The sequence below is a fragment of the Polyergus mexicanus genome, unplaced genomic scaffold, assembly GCF_030449975.1.
Source record: "Polyergus mexicanus isolate NDT 795.1 unplaced genomic scaffold, iyPolMexi1.0 SCAF_9, whole genome shotgun sequence".
In the NCBI taxonomy this organism is placed as follows: domain Eukaryota; kingdom Metazoa; phylum Arthropoda; class Insecta; order Hymenoptera; family Formicidae; genus Polyergus; species Polyergus mexicanus.
This window is the reverse complement of record NW_027223329.1, coordinates 6,224,562-6,243,938: the sequence shown is the minus strand read 5'-3', so window position 1 is coordinate 6,243,938 and position 19,377 is coordinate 6,224,562. Positions and strand designations below refer to the sequence as shown.

General features: G+C 41.7%; 2 protein-coding genes across 6 annotated transcripts in view; one reads left to right on the top strand and one right to left on the bottom strand.

The window, feature by feature from the left end:
- The window catches only part of Cow (Proteoglycan Cow), a 759,293-nt gene that overhangs the window by 254,447 nt on the left and 485,469 nt on the right, over positions 1–19,377 (bottom strand). The window lies entirely within an intron of this gene.
- LOC138936428 (uncharacterized) lies at positions 958–18,137 on the top strand. Its single transcript, XM_070301851.1, has 4 exons — positions 958–1,119; positions 3,660–4,249; positions 16,354–17,278; positions 17,355–18,137. Exons 1-4 carry the CDS (start codon positions 958–960, stop codon positions 18,135–18,137), a joined length of 2,460 nt encoding a protein of 819 aa, XP_070157952.1.

Here is a 19,377-nt window from a genome sequence, read left to right as displayed (position 1 = left end):
CAGCTGCATGTAATTTGAAACTTTTGCGATACACCTGGGATTTGACATCATCTCTAGACGACAAAATGCAATAATCGACATTAGCCAAAATGTACGTGACAAATCGCGAAATAAAGATTTAGATAGATACACATGATGGAAAGAGACATCGAGATAGAATATAAAATCGAGGTAAAGAGACACACCCTGTCAGTATTTTCGCAAAGAGTTCCGAGACAAGAGCTGTTAATAAGCACATCGTGTTAGCAAAAATTTTTGGCATAAATTTAGAAAGATAGCGGAAAACAATGCCGAACGAAATCTACGCGAGCAATCTGCAAGGGTGAATTCGATAGAGGAGTACATTGCGTGGGAGCAACGAAACGACGAATATATCGAATCATTAGAAGAGCAAAGTCGAATCAAACGTCCACGATTATCGATTGGGATTCGACAATCGCTGATTGCCCGAATCGCAAGACTCGAGGGATTGAAGCACTCGTTACGCACGCGTTTTGTACACGCGGGTGCAGGATGCAGCACGCGGCAACACGGATTGATTTGGCGAGAGATCGATATGGCGTTCGAGAGCTGCATATTGACTGGTGCGGTTATAAATCATAATCACATCGAGCCTCGTCAATTTTTCGAGAATGCTAAAGACATTGTGCTCGAACACGCGCAAACCGTGCTGAAAAAACACTTTAATGTGAAAATTAATACAGTGTTCAATGGTGAATTTGTGATAAACGCGCAAATAAAAGTATCAATACGAGAAACTATGAACTCTTTCGCACATCCGATTTACGCGAATGGTACGAGCGGCGCGTTGTCGAGCCCACTCTAGCATCGCTCGAAGAATTTCAGGAACGCGATAACGGGTGGGCATTATCGCGAATACTCGATTTAAATGTAAATATAAATAAATATAATCCTATGCGCGCGGGATGCCACATAAAATTACCGCGAGAAATAACGATGAAGAGAGCGGTAATCAACGTGCAATCTAATGACAATGCGTGTTTCGCGTGGTCTGTGGTCGCCGCTCTATATCCAGCTGAAGATCATATTTATCGGGAATCTTCGTACCAGCATTACACGACAGTGCTGAATCTCCAGGACATTGAGTTTCCAGTGACTGTGAATCAAATTAAAAAATTCGAGCTTCTCAACGATATCTCAATCAATGTATATAGTATCGAGGAAAAGAACATTGTCCCAATACGTCTGAGTGAGCTGAAAAAAGACAAACACATCAACCTGTTGTACGTGGAAGACAACAACGTTGGACATTTCGCGTGGATCAAGAATCTATCCCGCCTCGTGAGCTCGCAATTGAGTTGTGGCAAACGAAGACAATATATCTGCGATCGGTACGTATATATTTAATAAATTATATTACAGAAATCTTTGAACAAAAATTAAAAATTATTTCTTTTACAGATGTTTGCACTACTTTGGCTCGAACGACAAGTTACAATCACATATGGTGGACTGTCGAGAGATGAACGAGTGCGCTATCCGATTACCGAGCGATAAGGACAAGTGGCTCACGTTCAACAATTATAATCGGAAGGAGCGGCTTCCTTTCGTCGTGTACGCCGATCTGGAGTGCGTTTTAGAGAAGACAGAGGAAGAGAGAAACTACCAACATCACAAAGTATTTAGCTTAGCATATTATGTACATTGTTCGTACGATGATTCGTTATTCGCGTATTATTCTCGTCGCGATATCGATTGCATATCATGGTTCGTCGAAGAACTTAAAAATTTAGCACTGCGTGTAAAAAGTATTTTATCAGCTAATGTCCCCATGGTAAATTTAACATCTGATGAATGGGAAAATTTTCATAGCGCGACACAATGTCACATTTGCGAGAAACCATTTGTACAAGACGATACACGCGTACGCGATCATTGCCATCTGACCGGGCGATACAGAGGTCCCGCGCATTCAAATTGTAATCTAAATTATAAAGATTCTTTTTGCATTCCAATAGTTTTTCATAATTTATCCGGTTACGACGCGCACTTTATTATCAAGGAAATAGCTACAGCGTTCGAAGGGGGAATCGAATTACTTCCGATAACAAAGGAAAAATATATATCATTTACGAAAAATGTTAAACTTACCGTAGAGCAATCAAAACATCATATTAAATTGCGTTTTATCGATTCGTATAAATTTCTCACAGTTAGTCTCGATAAATTGGCATCATTCTTGAATAAAGACAAACTCACAATTTTAAAATCTGAATTTCAAAATTTATCGAATGACAATTTCAATTTATTAACACGGAAGGGCGTCTTTCCGTACGAATATATTGACTGCGTCGATAGGTTGCAAGATACGTGTTTACCACCGCGCGAATCATTTTACAGTTCCTTGAACGATATCCGAGAGCAATTACGCGCACGCCGAGAATGTGTGGGAGCGGTTCTCCATTCGAACGCTGGGCGAATATAGCGACTTGTATCTCAAAATTGATGTCTTGTTATTAGCAGACATTTTTGAAAATTTCCGCGAGAGTTCTATTAAAAGTTATGGGCTCGACCCCGCGTATTACTACACTCTTCCCGGATATACGTGGGACGCCATGTTGCAACATACAAATATTACATTCGAATTGCTTACGGATATCGACATGGTTTTATTTATCGAACGCGGAATACGCGGTGGTTTGAGTCAATGTTCCAACAGATACGCACATGCTAATAACAAGTATATGCAGTCGTACGATCCATCGAAACCTTCAACGTATCTCACGTACTTTGATGTAAATAATTTGTACGAATGGGCAATGTGTCAACCCTTGCCCTATGCAGATTTTCGATGGGTCGACGACGTAACCGATTTTGATACATCATCGATCGCGCTCGATTCGCCTATAGGCTACATCCTTGAAGTCGATCTCGAGTATCGGCAACGTTTTCACGATGCGCACACTGACCTACCGTTTTGCCCGACACGCGACAAACCACCTGGTAAGCGGCAGGATAAGCTGCTCGCAACCTTATACGATAAGAAACGTTACGTAATACATTACCGCAGCAATGCACGCGACACGGACTTCGCGTTACAAAAATACATCGAATATTACAGTTTTCGCAATCTCCATGGCTTCGCAGTTATATCAAACTTAATACACAATTCCGAACACTCGCGAAAAATGATTTTGAAAAAAATTTATATGAATTAATGAATAATGCAATATTTGGCAAAACGATGGAAAATGTGCGCAATCACGTTAATATTAAGCTCGTGACACATTGGGATGGAAGATATGGCGCAGAGGCGATGATCGCAAAACCAAATTTTCATAGTAGAAGCGTGTTTTCGGAGAATCTGATCGCCGTTGAATTGCGCAATCTCGAGGTGAAATTTAATAAACCTGTGGCGGCTCGAGAAACCACCACAATTACGCACGAACTACCCGGTAGACGCGCGAACGAATTCTCACGCGCGGAGCACGTGAAACCCGCGCGCGAGCACCGCGCGAGCCACGAAGGCTTACCGTGAGGCGGCCACGAGCGGGAGTCGGCGCCAGCAAGTGAAATCCAGTGAGTGGGGCTTATAAGACGGCGCACGGCGAGAAGCCTTCAATTCGCAGCCCGCTCTGACTGTGGAGAGGACCTCCTGCCCGTTAGTCAGTCCGAGCTCACGAATTCTTTTGGCATAGCGACAGCCTACGCTGCCTCCTGTATTACCACAGGACCTGAATCTTCCTCGACCACAGCTGCCTCCCACTTCACCCGGGACTAGTCGGCAGCCCTTCAGTTGGGGAGAAAAGACACCAGGACTTACAGGCAACCATACGTGTACGAGCTTCAGGGAGTGGACGCTACACCCGATAGAGCTGGCGCCCGTGGAATTCACCCGACCGCCACGCTTTTTCCTGAGTCAGTGGGACATCCGGGTACGGCGATACACGTCACCATCGACGCCGTGGGGCCTGCCGCCACCGCTACTATCACCGCTAGCGGCCTCTCCACTTCACCATCGAGACAATTGGACACAGTCGCAACCGGCAATACGCATCCATCGCGGCACTCAGTACCCCTCACAGGAAGTAGCGGACAGCGGTACTCAATCCGACAGTGACTGGGAGACCAACACCCAGGAGACGGCTACGCAGACAGGGACGGACCGGGAAGAGCCTGGCTATACGCCCCCCAGGACTACACCAGCTCTTCCATCCTCGCCCGAGCTACTGCGCATCGGTTCCCTCCACATAACCAAAGCCGAGCGAGTGGCCTTCACTTGGACACAGTACAATTGGACACGGTGCAAATGGACACGTTACAAATGGACACGAGATTGTGCACACGGTTCAATTGGACACAGTAATTTTGGATACAGTAGGTTTTGGACACATAAGAAAATACGCATCGTTTACTTGGACACCGCTCAATTGGACACTGTTCATTTGGACACCGTTCGTTTGGACACAGAAAGATGCGCACCGTTCATTTGGACACCGTTCGTTTGGACACCGTTATTTGCCCACCGTTCGTTTGGACACCGTTCATTTGCCCACCGTTCGTTTGGACACCGTTCATTTGCCCACTGTTCGTTTGGACACCGTTCATTTGCCCACTGTTCGTTTGGACACCGTTCATTTGCCCACCGTTCGTTTGGACACCGTTCATTTGTACACAGAAACATGCGCACTGTTTGTTTGAATATGTAACAGATGGAGAGAAATAAAAATCATTTTGGGAAAATATAATCAGTATTCTTATAACACTTTATACTGGTAAATCTATGTAAAATATGAAATCGTGAAAAGGAGATACATTTGAAGGTTATAATATCTGTCAAAATAAAATATATTCATACTTTTATATCTCTGATACTGATGTCATTAATTTTACATTGCTTTTAGCACTTTGTTTAGCCTTTCGCATATTTGGATGTCATGCATGGATACAGTGGGTTCCGCCCCCCCTTGCGGGGGGGCTTCACTTCCAGAAGATATAACCTAACCCAAACCTATTTCTTATTTAAAACAAAAATTTGGTGTGGATTACGTCGTATAATTTAAATCAAATTTTGGTGTCCAAACGAACGGTGTCCAAACGAACGGTGGGCAAATGAACGGTGTCCAAACGAACGATGGGCAAATGAACGGTGTCCAAACGAACAGTGGGCAAATGAACGGTGTCCAAACGAACGGTGGGCAAATGAACGGTGTCCAAACGAACGGTGGGCAAATAACGGTGTCCAAACGAACGGTGTCCAAATGAACAGTGCGCATCTTTCTGTGTCCAAACGAACGGTGTCCAAATGAACAGTGTCCAATTGAGCGGTGTCCAAGTAAACGATGCGTATTTTCTTATGTGTCCAAAAGCTACTGTATCCAAAATTACTGTGTCCAAATGCACTGTGTCCAATTAAACCGTGTGCAAAATCTCGTGTCCATTTGTAACGTGTCCATTTGCACCGTGTCCAATTATACTGTGTCCTAGTGCACCACTCCCAAGCCGAGCTGCGTATCACTTGGCGGGACCGCACACCGCGTTAACCCGTAAACGGCCCTTTTCAGGGCCACCACAAACTAAATAACTGTACATATACTATAAATATATTTTATCATTGACAATTAGAAAAGAAGTCTCGTGATTGACTTCACCTCTGTACGCTCGACCTATCCCTCGCGCCATCTTCTGAAGGCGAACACGCCTCTAAATACCCACAAACCAATCTACGTGGGTATGTGTAAACTCGATATATCCAAGATATGTTTGTACGAGTTTCACCACGATTATATGATACCTATGTATCGAGAGAAATGTAAAGTCATGTACACCGACACCGACAGTCTCATATATCACATCGAGTGTGAAGATGTATATGAGAATATAAAGCGCAACGTCGACAGATTCGATACCAGCGATTATGCGGTGGACAATGTGTACGGTATACCGCTCGCGAATAAAAAGATACCGGGTTTAATGAAGGATGAAAATAATGGCGCCATCATGACCGAATTCGTCGGGCTTAGGGCAAAAATGTACGCGTTGCGAGTAGATGGTAAGAAAGACACGAAAAAGGTAAAAGGTGTCAAGAGTAACGTCGTCGCGAGAACGATAACGTTCAACGATTACACGCGGTGTTTGAACAAAGTGATTGAAATGACGCGTCAGCAGTCTTGTATAAGATCTAAATTACACGAAGTATACACTATTCGCGAGACAAAAATTGCTCTAAGTCCGTACGATGACAAGTGGTATATCGTACCTCAAACCACCGACACGCTATCGTGGGGACATTACAAAATACTGTTGTAAATAAAAATCATGTATATTTATTGTAAATAAAAATTACGTATATTTATTGTAAATTAAAATTATATGTATATTAATTTTGTTTATATATTTGTAAAATATCTTTAATATTATGTATTATTGTTAACATATTTATAATATATTATTTTAATGTATCCAAGAATTGTGTGTTGCATCAAATCCCAGCCATTTCACATAAACCTCGTCACCCTTTTTGCGTATTACCTTTTCCACGAGATGTATTTCAGGATTGGCAACGCGTTGTAACTCGTATTCGAAAAATCCGCCGGCGACGGGATTTCCGCGCGAATCTTTGAGTGCATAGGTCACGAGATTAGTTTTCTGCACTTTAACGATCTTAAACACTTCGGTCGACCAATTTGGTGTGTAACCTTTGTCAAAGATGGTCTTGAATTTACTCACGCGTACCGGATCGCTTACTTTGAATCTTGCCGGTGCCGCAATCTTTACGTTGTTGTATACCGTATTTAAAAGTTTATCGGCGATCGCGGGGGTAACATCGATAGGTCTCATGCCGATATGGCGATGTTTTCGCGCATTGTACTCTCTAACGAGCCGGGATAACGCGTCGATCCACTTGTAATTTCCATTAAACGTAAACATTTTCCACATATTGCTCTTTAACGTTCGGTTGAATCGTTCCACGACCGAGGCTTTCATGATAGAGTACGTCGAATAATGATTAATGCTGTGTTTCCTCACGAGTTTCTGTACATTTGCGTTGTAAAATTCTTTTCCTCTGTCGGTTTGAAAATTTTTCGGACTTCTTCCATCGTCTCGAATTATCTTTGCGATAGCATCAGCCGTCTCGTTTCCATTCTTGCTCTTGAGCGGTACAGCCCACGCATACTTGCCCAACACATCGATAACTGTGAGTATGTAGTTGTAGCCTTTGTTGAATCGTGCATATGGACGCATCTCGACCACGTCCGCCTGCCACAGATCGTCGTATCCGCGTACAATGACACGTCTACGTGGGAAATTTTTTCTCGCTAGAGCATGCAATTCTTCCACGAGCAACTGTTTTTCAGAGGTCTTTTGCGACATATTTGATCGAGGCATAATTTGCAATAATGAGATAATTCCTCCACATATATTCTTTATATATCTTTCTTTTCCTGCGCTGAATTAGATGTAGTCTGCGCGTGAGTTGCATACCGAAGCATTTTCTGCATCTCATCCATCATTATTTGCAGCGTTTGCACATTCGTCTCGAGCGTGATTATTTTTTTCTCAAGTTCTTCCTGTCTCTCCTCCAAAAGCTTGACACGTATTTCCACGTACTGTTTGTTTGCTACACCAGTATCATCTTCCGGTTGCGCTACGCGTCGTATCTTGCGCGACCTTGCGTCAAAGCCGGAGGCTGTCTGACACAGAGCGTTATCGCGCACGTAATTTCTTAGTAATCCATTCCATTGATAGTATGAGTTGTTGGGTGTTCCCAACGATAATCCAAATTTATTAATCGACATTTCGATACAAACAATAATGACAGACTGTCTCGTTTCGCCGACGCATAGATTAATTTATAATAAGGCCAGCTTCGTAAAGTTCTTCGATAATTGATAATATTTCATTGTCGTGGGCATTGTTGCCGGCTTGACGCGAAGCTTCCAGCAATCGCAAGCGATCTACTAACTCGTTGGGATCATTCCAATGCACGTAATCGATCTTATTATCGTTTAACGTCATAGCGCGCGGTATGTTTATACCTCTTCCAGCTTTTTTTCCAGGCGCTATTATATTTTTAATAGAGATTAATGGCGCTATTATATTTTTATACTTGTATCCCTTGTTACTTAACACTGAATTACGCATATCATTGCCACGTCTAGGCGCATTTGTCGCCAGTAATATATTTTTGTATTTAATTTTATCATCGTCATTGTATACATCACCGTCGGGTATTCTCTTGAAAATCAACTCATAGAGACCTGGTGTTCCCACGTATCTTATTCCACCGATAATTATATTGTCATCTTTATCCACATCAAAAATTTGATCACCAAGCATCATTCCTTTGTTGCAAAATTTAACACTGTAAACATAATCCATACTGTTATTTTTATCTTGACTCAAAATAGCTCCAACATATTTTTGCCCTAGTGGACCCAGATGTGTGCGCAATTTATTTTGACCCTCGGACGTTTGTAGCAGATGTTGAACCGATGTTACAAGCGTTTCAGGCGTGGTCTCGAAAACTTCTTCCACATACGGAGACGATCTTTCGTGCAATATTTGATTCGATTGTACATCTTTTATCGGAGTAGAAGTAACCACATTCGATAATTGTTTCATTTGCTTACGTTTCGATTGATTTGGAGTAGAAGTTATTAGCGAACCGTTCAATGATATATTTGACCTTGTTCGCTTTGTTCCAGACTCTTTTTTCAGATGCTTGTCTTCGAGCATACTCGATGGTTCGATTTTCGCTTCATTAGATTCCACATTGATTGTATTTCCGACAAGTTGTTTTAGAGGTTTGATAATTGGTTTAAAGTGCCTCTCCAAATGCGACGTCTTCCTCCATTTGACCGGTTTTTAAAGAACAATATTTTTTGCGGATTGATTCGCTCGTTTTTACAATATCTCTCGCAATCTTCTCATGATCGTCACTGTCAATCGTCGTCGTCATGTTGCGCTCGGACGAAAATTTTTAGACGTTGTTTGATCGATGTATCGATAGCGACTAACCACTTTAGGGTATTGCAAAATTGTTAAATCCTTTTCGATATCTTCCATTAGTCTGTAAACTGTCTTTATCAATCACTACAAATCCATACTTGTGTTGCCAACATTTCTGACAGAATGCGCGAAAATCGCCGTAAGACATGTCAGTATTTACATGATCGTTGTATACATGTTTCAAGTTTGTACCATCTTGTTTAAATCAAATCAGTAAATTTGCATTGTCCCGTAAGATGCTTGGGTATCTTGGCATACGTTTGACAAAGATAGAAACAGTCGACGCTCGAGTGTCGACCCATTGCAAAGTATTCTCTTATCGTATCTTGTTTATCGCACACCACGTCGTCAAAGATAAAAATGGAATTCGGAAGCGCCTCGCTCGGTGGAATTATGTCACTTTATTAGAGAATGTAAAATAACCAATTTCATCGATCGATAATAGCAAATTTCCAAGTATCGATATTTCGGTTGCTGAAGGGATTTCGAGTATACGTACACATTCTCGAAATGTATACCGTGTGGACTTTCTATCAAACTTATCAACACGTTAGTCTTACCGCAATTCGAAGGACCGCAAATGATACCGCGTATAGTAGTCAGCAGCATGTTTCCATGCTTGCGTATTTCTTTCTCGGACATTACTCGTGTTTTATCGTCAAAATTTATCACTTTGATTATCGTCGCTTGTCGCGCGAACCGCATGTTTGCTCTCGCGAATCTCAAATCATATTTTGGAAAATGAGTCATCGGGGCCCTATTTATAGAGGTGCACCGAATCGAAACCGCTCAGTCTCAAAAATGTTTCTTCTTCTATCGGTTGACAGCGATATTCTCGAGCTTACAACCGAGCAGTTACAGATTATCTCCAAGATTGTTTTACTGCGAGACTTTGGTAGCTACGTGGGACAAGCTTCCCGAACATATAAAAGCTGACTCAGAGGTTCAACAGTATCGTCGATGCACGCGACATTATAATTTGTCGTGGCAGCAAACACATTTCGACGGTCCAACACCGTTAATAAAAAATTGTGACAAATGTCAGCAAAAATTATAAGAGGTAGCGGTTTGTTAAATCGTGCGATAAACGCACTTCCTATCGAATTACATATTCCAGGCTACCAGTTTTGCGGACCGGGAACTCATTTAGAAACACGATTGGCTAGAGGCGATCGAGGTATCAATCCATTGGATGCCGCGTGTCGCGAGCACGACATAGCTTATTCCCGAAGCAACGATCTCGGTCAACGACACGTTGCGGATAATATACTTGCCACGAAAGCGCGAACGCGTATTACCGCGAGAGATTCGACTCTTGGCGAAAGAGCAGCCGTTACAGCTGTTTGGGCGGCTATGAAGGCAAAGACAAAATTCGGTATGGGGCTGAAAACAAAAAAATCATCGATGAAGAAAAAGACTGTGAAAAAACGAATACTTTCTATAGCGAAGCGCGGTGGTATTTTACCATTATTGGGAGTTCTCGGTTCGTTGGCTAGCGGAGCAGCGGGAATCGCGAAGGTGGTGAACGATAGCAAGACGACGCAACGTCAGCTCGAAGAAATGCAACGTCATAATCGCGCCATGGAAGGTCACGGACTTTATCTCGCTCCATACAAGCGTGGACGAGGGTTCTCAACAGCAGTCAAGAAAAAAAAATGTCAAAATAAAAATGCCTGCCGGTGTAACAACCAATGTACAATTGGAACAGCTTGCAAGACGTATGCGTATACAATTTTTTAGAGGTGTTTTCATACGCAATAATTTACCGATAAACGGTGTACGACGAAATGAGAGCCAAATTGTCAATTTGGATGACGTCGATGGTTCCGGTACTCATTGGGTTGCGTATGCAAAGAGGGGAGATCGTGTAGTATATTTCGATAGTTTTGGAAATCTGCGACCGCCCAAGGAATTATGCGATATTTTGGACAGAATGTTGCAAATATAGAATACAATCACACAGCCTATCAAAATTATAATCAAAGTATTTGTGGACAATTGTGTCTTCGATTTCTTCAAACGGTCGATGATCGATATGAATTTAAAGATTGACAATTTACCGTCGCGGCTCAGTATTGGTTTGACAGTTTTCCAGCATGTCGCTCACACTTACGTTGACCGGCAAGAGTAGCGCTCTTGCTGTAAGCTACTTTCCGGCTATAGATTTAAACGATGGCGATTACGAGCTTGGTTTAACGGACTTTGAAACGTATCATACGATATCAAACGTGAATTCTTGGAATAATAAGTTTTATTTTGATAACGACGATAAGGAAATTACGATTCCCGAGGGATCGTACGAATTACACGCTATAAACGAATATCTCCGACATGCAATTTTATGACATCGACGCGTAGTTGATTCCAATGATATTGTTGATGGCGAAGAACACGATGAATATCCAATAACGCTTTGCGCTAATCATAATACGCTAAGAAGTGAAATCAAATGTGTCTATAGAATATATTTTAGTAAACTGGGCAACGTTGGATCGTTGTTGGGATTCTCGTCGAATCGTATATTACAGCCTCGGAAATGGCACGAATCGGATGTACCAATAAATATTATTAGCGTAAATATTATTCGTATAGAATGCAGCGTAACCACTGGCGCGTACAGCAATGACAAGCGCGTACACACGATACATGAATTTTCACCGAGCGTGCCGCCAGGATATAAAATATCGGAAACGCCTGCACAGATCATTTATCTACCGATCGTCGCACGGAGCATTACTGATTTAACGATACGCATTGTTGATCAAGAAGGACATTTGCTCGATTTTCGAGGAGAGGAAATTACCGTAAGATTGCATATACGACGGCGGCAAAAATAAAGCATTTGATAAATGAAATGCTTGTGTTGAATGGAAACACGGAGCACGCGAGAGACAATATCTTTGCGAGGGACAATATTTTTGCGAGAAGGCGAGTGACTGCTGTATCGGGTGACAATAATCAGATATCTGGTTACGCTAAAAAGAAGCTGAGCGCGTTAAATCGCGAGTTTTTAAAATCATTGGGATTCGTCGTACGAAATATTTAATATGATTGACATCTTGAATATCGGAGGTGAGCCGATCTTTGACGACCGTATCATCAAGATTGAGACTCATACGTACAATCCATACGCCAACACAACGCTTGGATATAGCGACGAGATACGGATACCGATACAACATCAAGATTTGTACACGTTACCATGTGAAAGTTTTCTATACGTCGAAGGAAAGTTGATGGTGCGTAAAGTAGCTGAAGAGGGAAGAGTGGTATGGGAAACAATCGTGTCGCGTTTATGTTTGATGAACTTCGATATGAACTCGACGGTGTGGAAATTGACCGCAACAGAAACGTTGGAATAACTTCCACGATTAAAAACTATATCTCTCTAACAACCGAGAAAGGTAAAATCTTGGGGAATGCTGCGTGGAATATGTCACATAATGCTGTTGAATCTTACTTCAATTTTTGCGTGCCGCTAAATATACTATTGGGTTTTTGCGAAGATTATAAGCAAATTGTGATCAACGCTCATCACGAATTAATTCTGATACGTTCGCGCAACGACAATTGCATATTTGGACATGCTTCGGCTGAAGCTGATATCGAATTATTCAAGATACAATGGCGTATGCCACATGTAATATTGAGCGAGGTCAATAAACTATCCTTGCTGCGCGCGTTGGAAAGCGGGCGATACTTGAATATCAGTTTTCGCTCTTGGGATCTATACGAATTTTTTCTATTGCATAATACGACCAAGCATTCGTGGACCGTGAAAGCCGCCTCTCAGCTGGAGAAGCCACGATACGTGATCTTTGCGCTGCAGACTGGTAGAAAAAATGCTGTGTCAAAAGATATTACTACATTCGACGACTGCAAATTGACCAACGTTAAACTCTATCTAAACTCGGGATTTTATCCCTACGATGATTTGAATTTAGATTTCGATAAAAATAGATTCGCCCTTTTGTTCGATATGTACTCTCGTTTTCGCAAATCTTATTACGGATGTGATAATCATGATGTGCTATTAAACATTTCAAAATTTCTACATTGCGGTCCTCTCGCGGTTATCGATTGCTCGCGACAAAATGAATCTGTCAAAAATTCCACCGTGGACGTGAGATTAGAGTTTGAGTGCAAGGAGGATATACCGACAAATACTACCGCCTATTCTCTCATCTTACACGATCGCGTTGTCGAATATTGCCCATTGACCAACGTAGTTCGTAAAATTACCTAAATCAGCAAATATCCCCTCCAATGTCAAAATATATAAAGATTGAGATTTTGACGATCGACAACAGTCGTACATCGTTCTTGCAATCGTACGGTAATATTATCAGCATGATCGCGCCAACGTTTGTGGATCTGCAGGGATTCATTATCGGGAGAAACTTTGTCGTGAAGGAAGTAGCGATATTGAGAAATGGATCTGTTCTCTCTCATTACTTTTTTGCAAGTCCCGTACCATGGCGTGCGTTTACAAAATCTGAGAGATGTCAAGCTTCATGGCTAATCGGACATCACCATGGACTTCAATGGGAGAATGGAAACGTTCCATTCAGCTTCGCTAGGCGTTTGATTACGAGAGCTGTGATGGGCGCGACGGAAGAGGAAGATGGAGCATCTCCTATCGTGTACGTTAAAGGATGCGAAAAACGGGAATGGTTGGTCGATATACTTGACGATGATGCGAGAAACGACGTTATTATTGAAACCTTGGATGCGGACTATGAAGATATCACTTCGTTAAATAAGCTAGATGTTACTAATACTATGCGCTGTGAAAAACATTTGAAAAATTGCGCTTTACAAAATGTATTTAAAATATTTAATTGATGGACGAATCATCATAAATATTCACCCAAACATTATTTAGAATAAACTATTGTTAAAATATATTTTATTCTCTTTTATTCTTCCCTTTTCCTCTTTTTTATCCCAGTATGCGAGTATTAAATTTCAGTACATGACGTTAGATAGCGGCGTCAGCCACCTTACCAGGCTACGGATGTTACATTTCAGTACATGCACATAGACTTTAAATATTTGAATGGTGTATAAATAATTGTTTTGTCGTTTAATTGTCGTTCGTTAGCCGTTCAATAGTCGTTCAATAGTCGTTTATAGTCATTCGATTGCCGTTCGATAGCTGTTCGATAGCCGTTCAATAGTCGTTCAAAGCCGTTCGATAGTCGTTCAAAGCCGTTCGATAGTGGTTTACATATTATAATATAGTATTCATATTTAAAAGACTTTAGATATTTGCTCGTGGAAACATGCTAACTTTTGTTTTCTTATCAAGAGCTGAGAGTAAGCGTTCTTCGTAAGTGATACATCTCCTACTCTAAAATGTTTGAGACAATGTCTATCCCGTTATGTTCGTCACAAAGTGTTTGACAGTCAGAAGTGAGTGACGAAAAATTTAAGTAAAAGAACGACGAATAAAAATGTTTCGTCTTAATCTGGTAAGTAGTGTTCAGTGTTTTGGCATGTGTGTGCGACATTATGTGTGATATGTATTAATTAATAATATATTTCAGTTCGTGCAAATTGATGTCATCCACCGCCGATACATGCGGTGGATGAGAGGAAATTTGCGTTGGGCGCACGCAAGCTTGTGGGGTGACACTCGCGAAGCCCGCGAGTGTGCATGCGTGCACCCAACACAATATGAGGACATCTTTTATTTACGGCCTCTTTTCGGCTTGGAGCCGTATGAAGAAGAGGAGAATTAAGAGCCGGAGGAAGAGGAAGAGGCAGAGGTGTCGGATGAGGAAGAAAATTTGGAGGAAGAGGTGGAGGAGGATTGGGAGGAGGATTGGGAGGAAGAGCTTGCGGCTCCAGGAGGATAATGTAAGTATCTATTTTAAAAAATATTAAATATTAAAAATTAAATTTATATTAATATAATGTTTTTCTGTTTCAGAAGGAGCGCCTATATATATATATATATATATATATATATATATTTTTTTTTATTATTATTATTTTTATTATTATTATTTTTATTTTTATTTTAACACACACACACATACACACACACACACATTGTAATATACACACAATTATTAAATAAACTTATTATTATTATTATTATTATTAAAGTATCAATTATTTCTGCACCTTCTTTCCTTTTCCTACATGCATACCTCGCGCTATCTCATCGGTACATGCATGCCTCGCGGAATCTCTCTTTATCTCTTTCTCCCGCGAACGTCATCCTCTTTCCTTTTTCTACATGCATGCCTCGCGCTATCTCATCGGTACATGCATGCCTCGCGCTATCTCATCGGTACATGCATGCCTCGCGCTATCTCTCTTTATCTCTTTCTCCCGCGAACGTCATCCTTTTCCAACACCAATGCGGACGCTATCCTTCTCCCTCGTGCCTGTGATCGCCTCGCGCTATCCTTCTCGCACCGCCTGGCATATGCTCTCTCTCTCGCACCGCCTCGCGTATGCTCTCTCTCTCGCACCGCCTCGCGCTATCTCTGTCACACCTACTCGCGGCATCGTACCTTCGCGTTGCCTCTTCCCCGCGGCCCCCGCGCCTATCGTTCCGCCGCGGTTCCCCTCCCCCTCTCCGCGGCTCCCGCGCCTACTGTTCCGCCGCGGTCCCCCTCTCCCTCTCCGCGGACCCCGCGCCTACCGTTCCGCCGCGGTCCCCCTCTCCCTCTCCGCGGACCCCGCACCAACGGTTCCGCCGCGGTCACCCCCGCGTAACGTCATTCCCACCCCCGTGATGTCATACCCCCGTGACGTCATACCCCTCCGTGACGTCATACCCCCGTGACGTCATCCCCCCCGTGACGTCATACCCCCCCCGCGCCGGTTTCCCCTTACCCCTCACCCCCCCTCAGAGGACCATGGCTTAGAACCCGCATAGTATCACTACTCATTAATAAATTTTGTAAAAGTTAATAAATAATAAATAAAAGCTAATGAATAAAATTATATATATTATATATATATAAATGTACATATGTATTTTTTATTATTTATATTCTTACCTTAAGGGGGCATATACCTTTCTCGGGTTGGAAAAATCGATTTTTTGTTGTTGCATATTTTGAATGTTTAATGTCTTAAGAATGAAACCCTAAAGCCGTTTTTTGAAATGCGAACAACTATAGAGGATACAGCGCTTTGTACTGCGCGATACACAGGCATGCGGTAGCCCTTTGTGGAGCGGCGCGCAGGTAGAAAGGCGGCCCCCTGTAAAATCGTTTCCTTTTAACCTATTTCAAATGTAGTCTAATTTGCAGATTATGAGTTCATTTTTCTCTCAACAGATGACGCTGTAATAGTAGAGGTTATAATAGTTTTTAGGCTATATTCAGTCGGTGTCAGCTGTGTTGTGCGTATTGCTAGGTTTTGTTTGAGTGTTATTTTGTTCTTCGCGATGCGCAAATCGAAAGGTTCCCGAAAAGCTCATTGTATCAATGAGTATCGTAAAGATACGAAGCGTAAACGGAGTTTTCCAATCAATCGATGGGATATGGAAAAAGAAAAAGACACCACTTTAAATGCTGCGAAAAAATTGGAGAATCGTTCCGACGTGCCAGTGGCCGAAGATGAAAGTATCGGTTATCGAATTTTGAATTTTTACTCCGTTTTTACTGAAATTTCGCAGTTTATAAAGTGTAAAGAATGTGGGGGCAACGTTAAATTCTATTCGGAAAGCAGTCGAGGTCTTGGCTTCAAGATAATGTTAACTTGTGAACTTTGCGAGCCGACACTTATTCCTTCTTGTCCGCAAATCGGTTCGGCATTTGAAATCAATCGTCGTTTTACTTTTGCTATGCGCTGCATAGGCCAAGGAGCAAACGGAGAGAAAAAATTTTGCGGATTGATGGATTTACCGCCTCCTGTCGCCGAAAAGTCGCATAATGAAATTCAGAAAAACATTCATATAGCGTCTAAGGCCGTTGCTGAATTACTTATGAGAGACGCGGTAAAAGAAGAACAGCTGAGGACGAGTTTGGAACAAGAAGTGGATATTGTTACGGAGTTGGCGGTTTCTGGGGATGGGACATGGCAAAAGCGCGGATTTACTTCTGCGTTCGGCGTTTGCTCTCTAATCGGTATTCATTCAAAAAAAGTTCTGGATGTTAACATCAAGTCCGCTTATTGTAAAGCATGCGAAGTTTGGGGCAAAAAACAAGATACTGAAGAGTACAATGAGTGGAAAATTGAACACGAACAAGTCTGCCACATGAATCATCACGGTTCATCTGGCAAAATGGAAGTGGATGCCATCAAAGAGATGTTTCAGAGATCCGAAAACCTGTATGGAGTTAAATATACGGACTACATTGGCGATGGCGATTCAAAAACCTATAAAGGTATCATTGATTCTAAACTGTATGGAGATTGTGATTATAAATAAAAAGGAATGCATTGGACACGTGCAAAAACGAATGGGCGCGCGACTCCGAAAATGTAAAAAAGAAAATAAAGGTATTGGTGGCCAAAACAAGTTAACTGCGAAGATGATTGACAAGCTCAGCGTATATTACGGTCTTGCAATTCGTCGAAATTATGATTCGGTGGAAAAAATGCGAGACGTCATCTGGGCTACATTCCATCATTACAGTTCGACAACAAAAGATCCGCAACACCAACTTTGTCCCGAAGGCTTCAAATCGTGGTGTGAGTGGCAACAGGCAAAAGCCAACGGCACTTTAAACAGGTACGAGCAAAGTTTCAAAACCTTATCTGAAGAGGTTTTGAATGCGATTCACCCTATCTATAAAGACCTGTCTAATGAAACGTTGCTAAAACGTTGTCTCGGCGGGTTTACCCAAAATACTAACGAAAGTTATAATAATTTAATTTGGAGAATAGCCCCAAAAATTACGAACAGCAGTGCTCGCATCGTTGAAACAGCAACATATATAGCAGTTTGTCTATTCAACGAAGGAGCCACATCTTTATTAAAAATAATGAAGACAATGGGGATAAAAACTGGGCGAAATGCAGCGCAATTCACAGCTTCAAGTGACACTCGCCGATTCAGCCAAGCAGACATTCGCGCGCAACACGCGACTCGGGAGGCCAGAATTCATCGCCGACTTGCCAGAAGTCAATTGGAGGACGAAAATTTGGCTAAGGAGGATTCACTTTATGGGCCTGGAATAGATGATTTCATGTAAGTTGAAAAAAATCAGTTTTATTGTAGTGTAAACCTGTTGTAAAACTTTAAAAGCTTTTTTCTCGAAACCATGTTTTCAAAATCGGTACCGGCCGAAACTCGAAAACGGCTCAACCGATTTAATAGCGGTTTAGACCTACCGCAAGTATATAGAATTTTGTAGTCCCTATCGGATGCTTTTTGCAATTTTTTAATTATTTCTGTTTTTTTTTCTTTAAACAAAATGAAAATTTTGGCCAAAAATCGATATCTTAAGTTTGAAAGTCCGCCATTCTGTTAAAAATCAAGATTTTAGAAATCCCATCCGATAGGGACTACAAAATATCATAAATTTTAAGACCCTTTTTGATTTCTTTGTTTCAGATAAACCAGCTCGGAGATTCCGCCGGTACCGCAAAACCCTACAAGACATGCAAGGCCTAGGGCGAGGGGCTGTAGGGAAAGTACTTTCCATACAATTAATAAACAAAAATCAAAAAATGCAATCTAAAATGTGTACTTTTATTTGTGAAAAAAACCGATCCTCGTAGCTTTTATATTTTCGCCGAAAAAAAATCATGAAATATGCTATTTTTTTTGTCCGAGAAAGGTATATGCCCCCTTAAACAAATCGCTAACCGTTCTCTTGGTTTAATCGGTTCTCTCCATCTTGTATATTGTTTTTGTATTTTATTAGCGATTATATTGAGTAACACGTTAAAAGCATGTTCCGACATGCAAAAATATTAGTAAAATTTAGTTGAATCATCAATAAATTTTTTGTATTGTTGTGCCTCCGGAAAGGCATGGTAGTTGGGATCGTTTGCCGGGAGGAATTTGGGAATTCGGGCTTCGCCTGAGTAGCTCACGGAGGTTATTGATAATAGAGATAGACACTTTTGTAATTGGAATAAATATATATATCTGCTTTATTCGTAAATTGGCTTAGTTATACAGTTCCCGCACATTAACTCGCGTCGCGTATCGCGATAGCGGATATCTTAACGGGCACGTGTCTAGAGTCGAGTTTCGGTCTCGAGACTCGCCTTTCGCTTCTTCGTGTATATTTCTGCCGACTGCATGGCTATTCAATATTATAATAATTATTGACACTCGCTTTGACACTCGCGGCTGTTAGCGATATTACTCGCGTAAAGGAATAAAGATTGCGCGCGTTATGTAAATTATTGATTTAGACTGCCTGTTTGGTAGTTATTGTGACTACCCGCGTAATATTAATTGTAAAGACTTCCCCCGTTCGT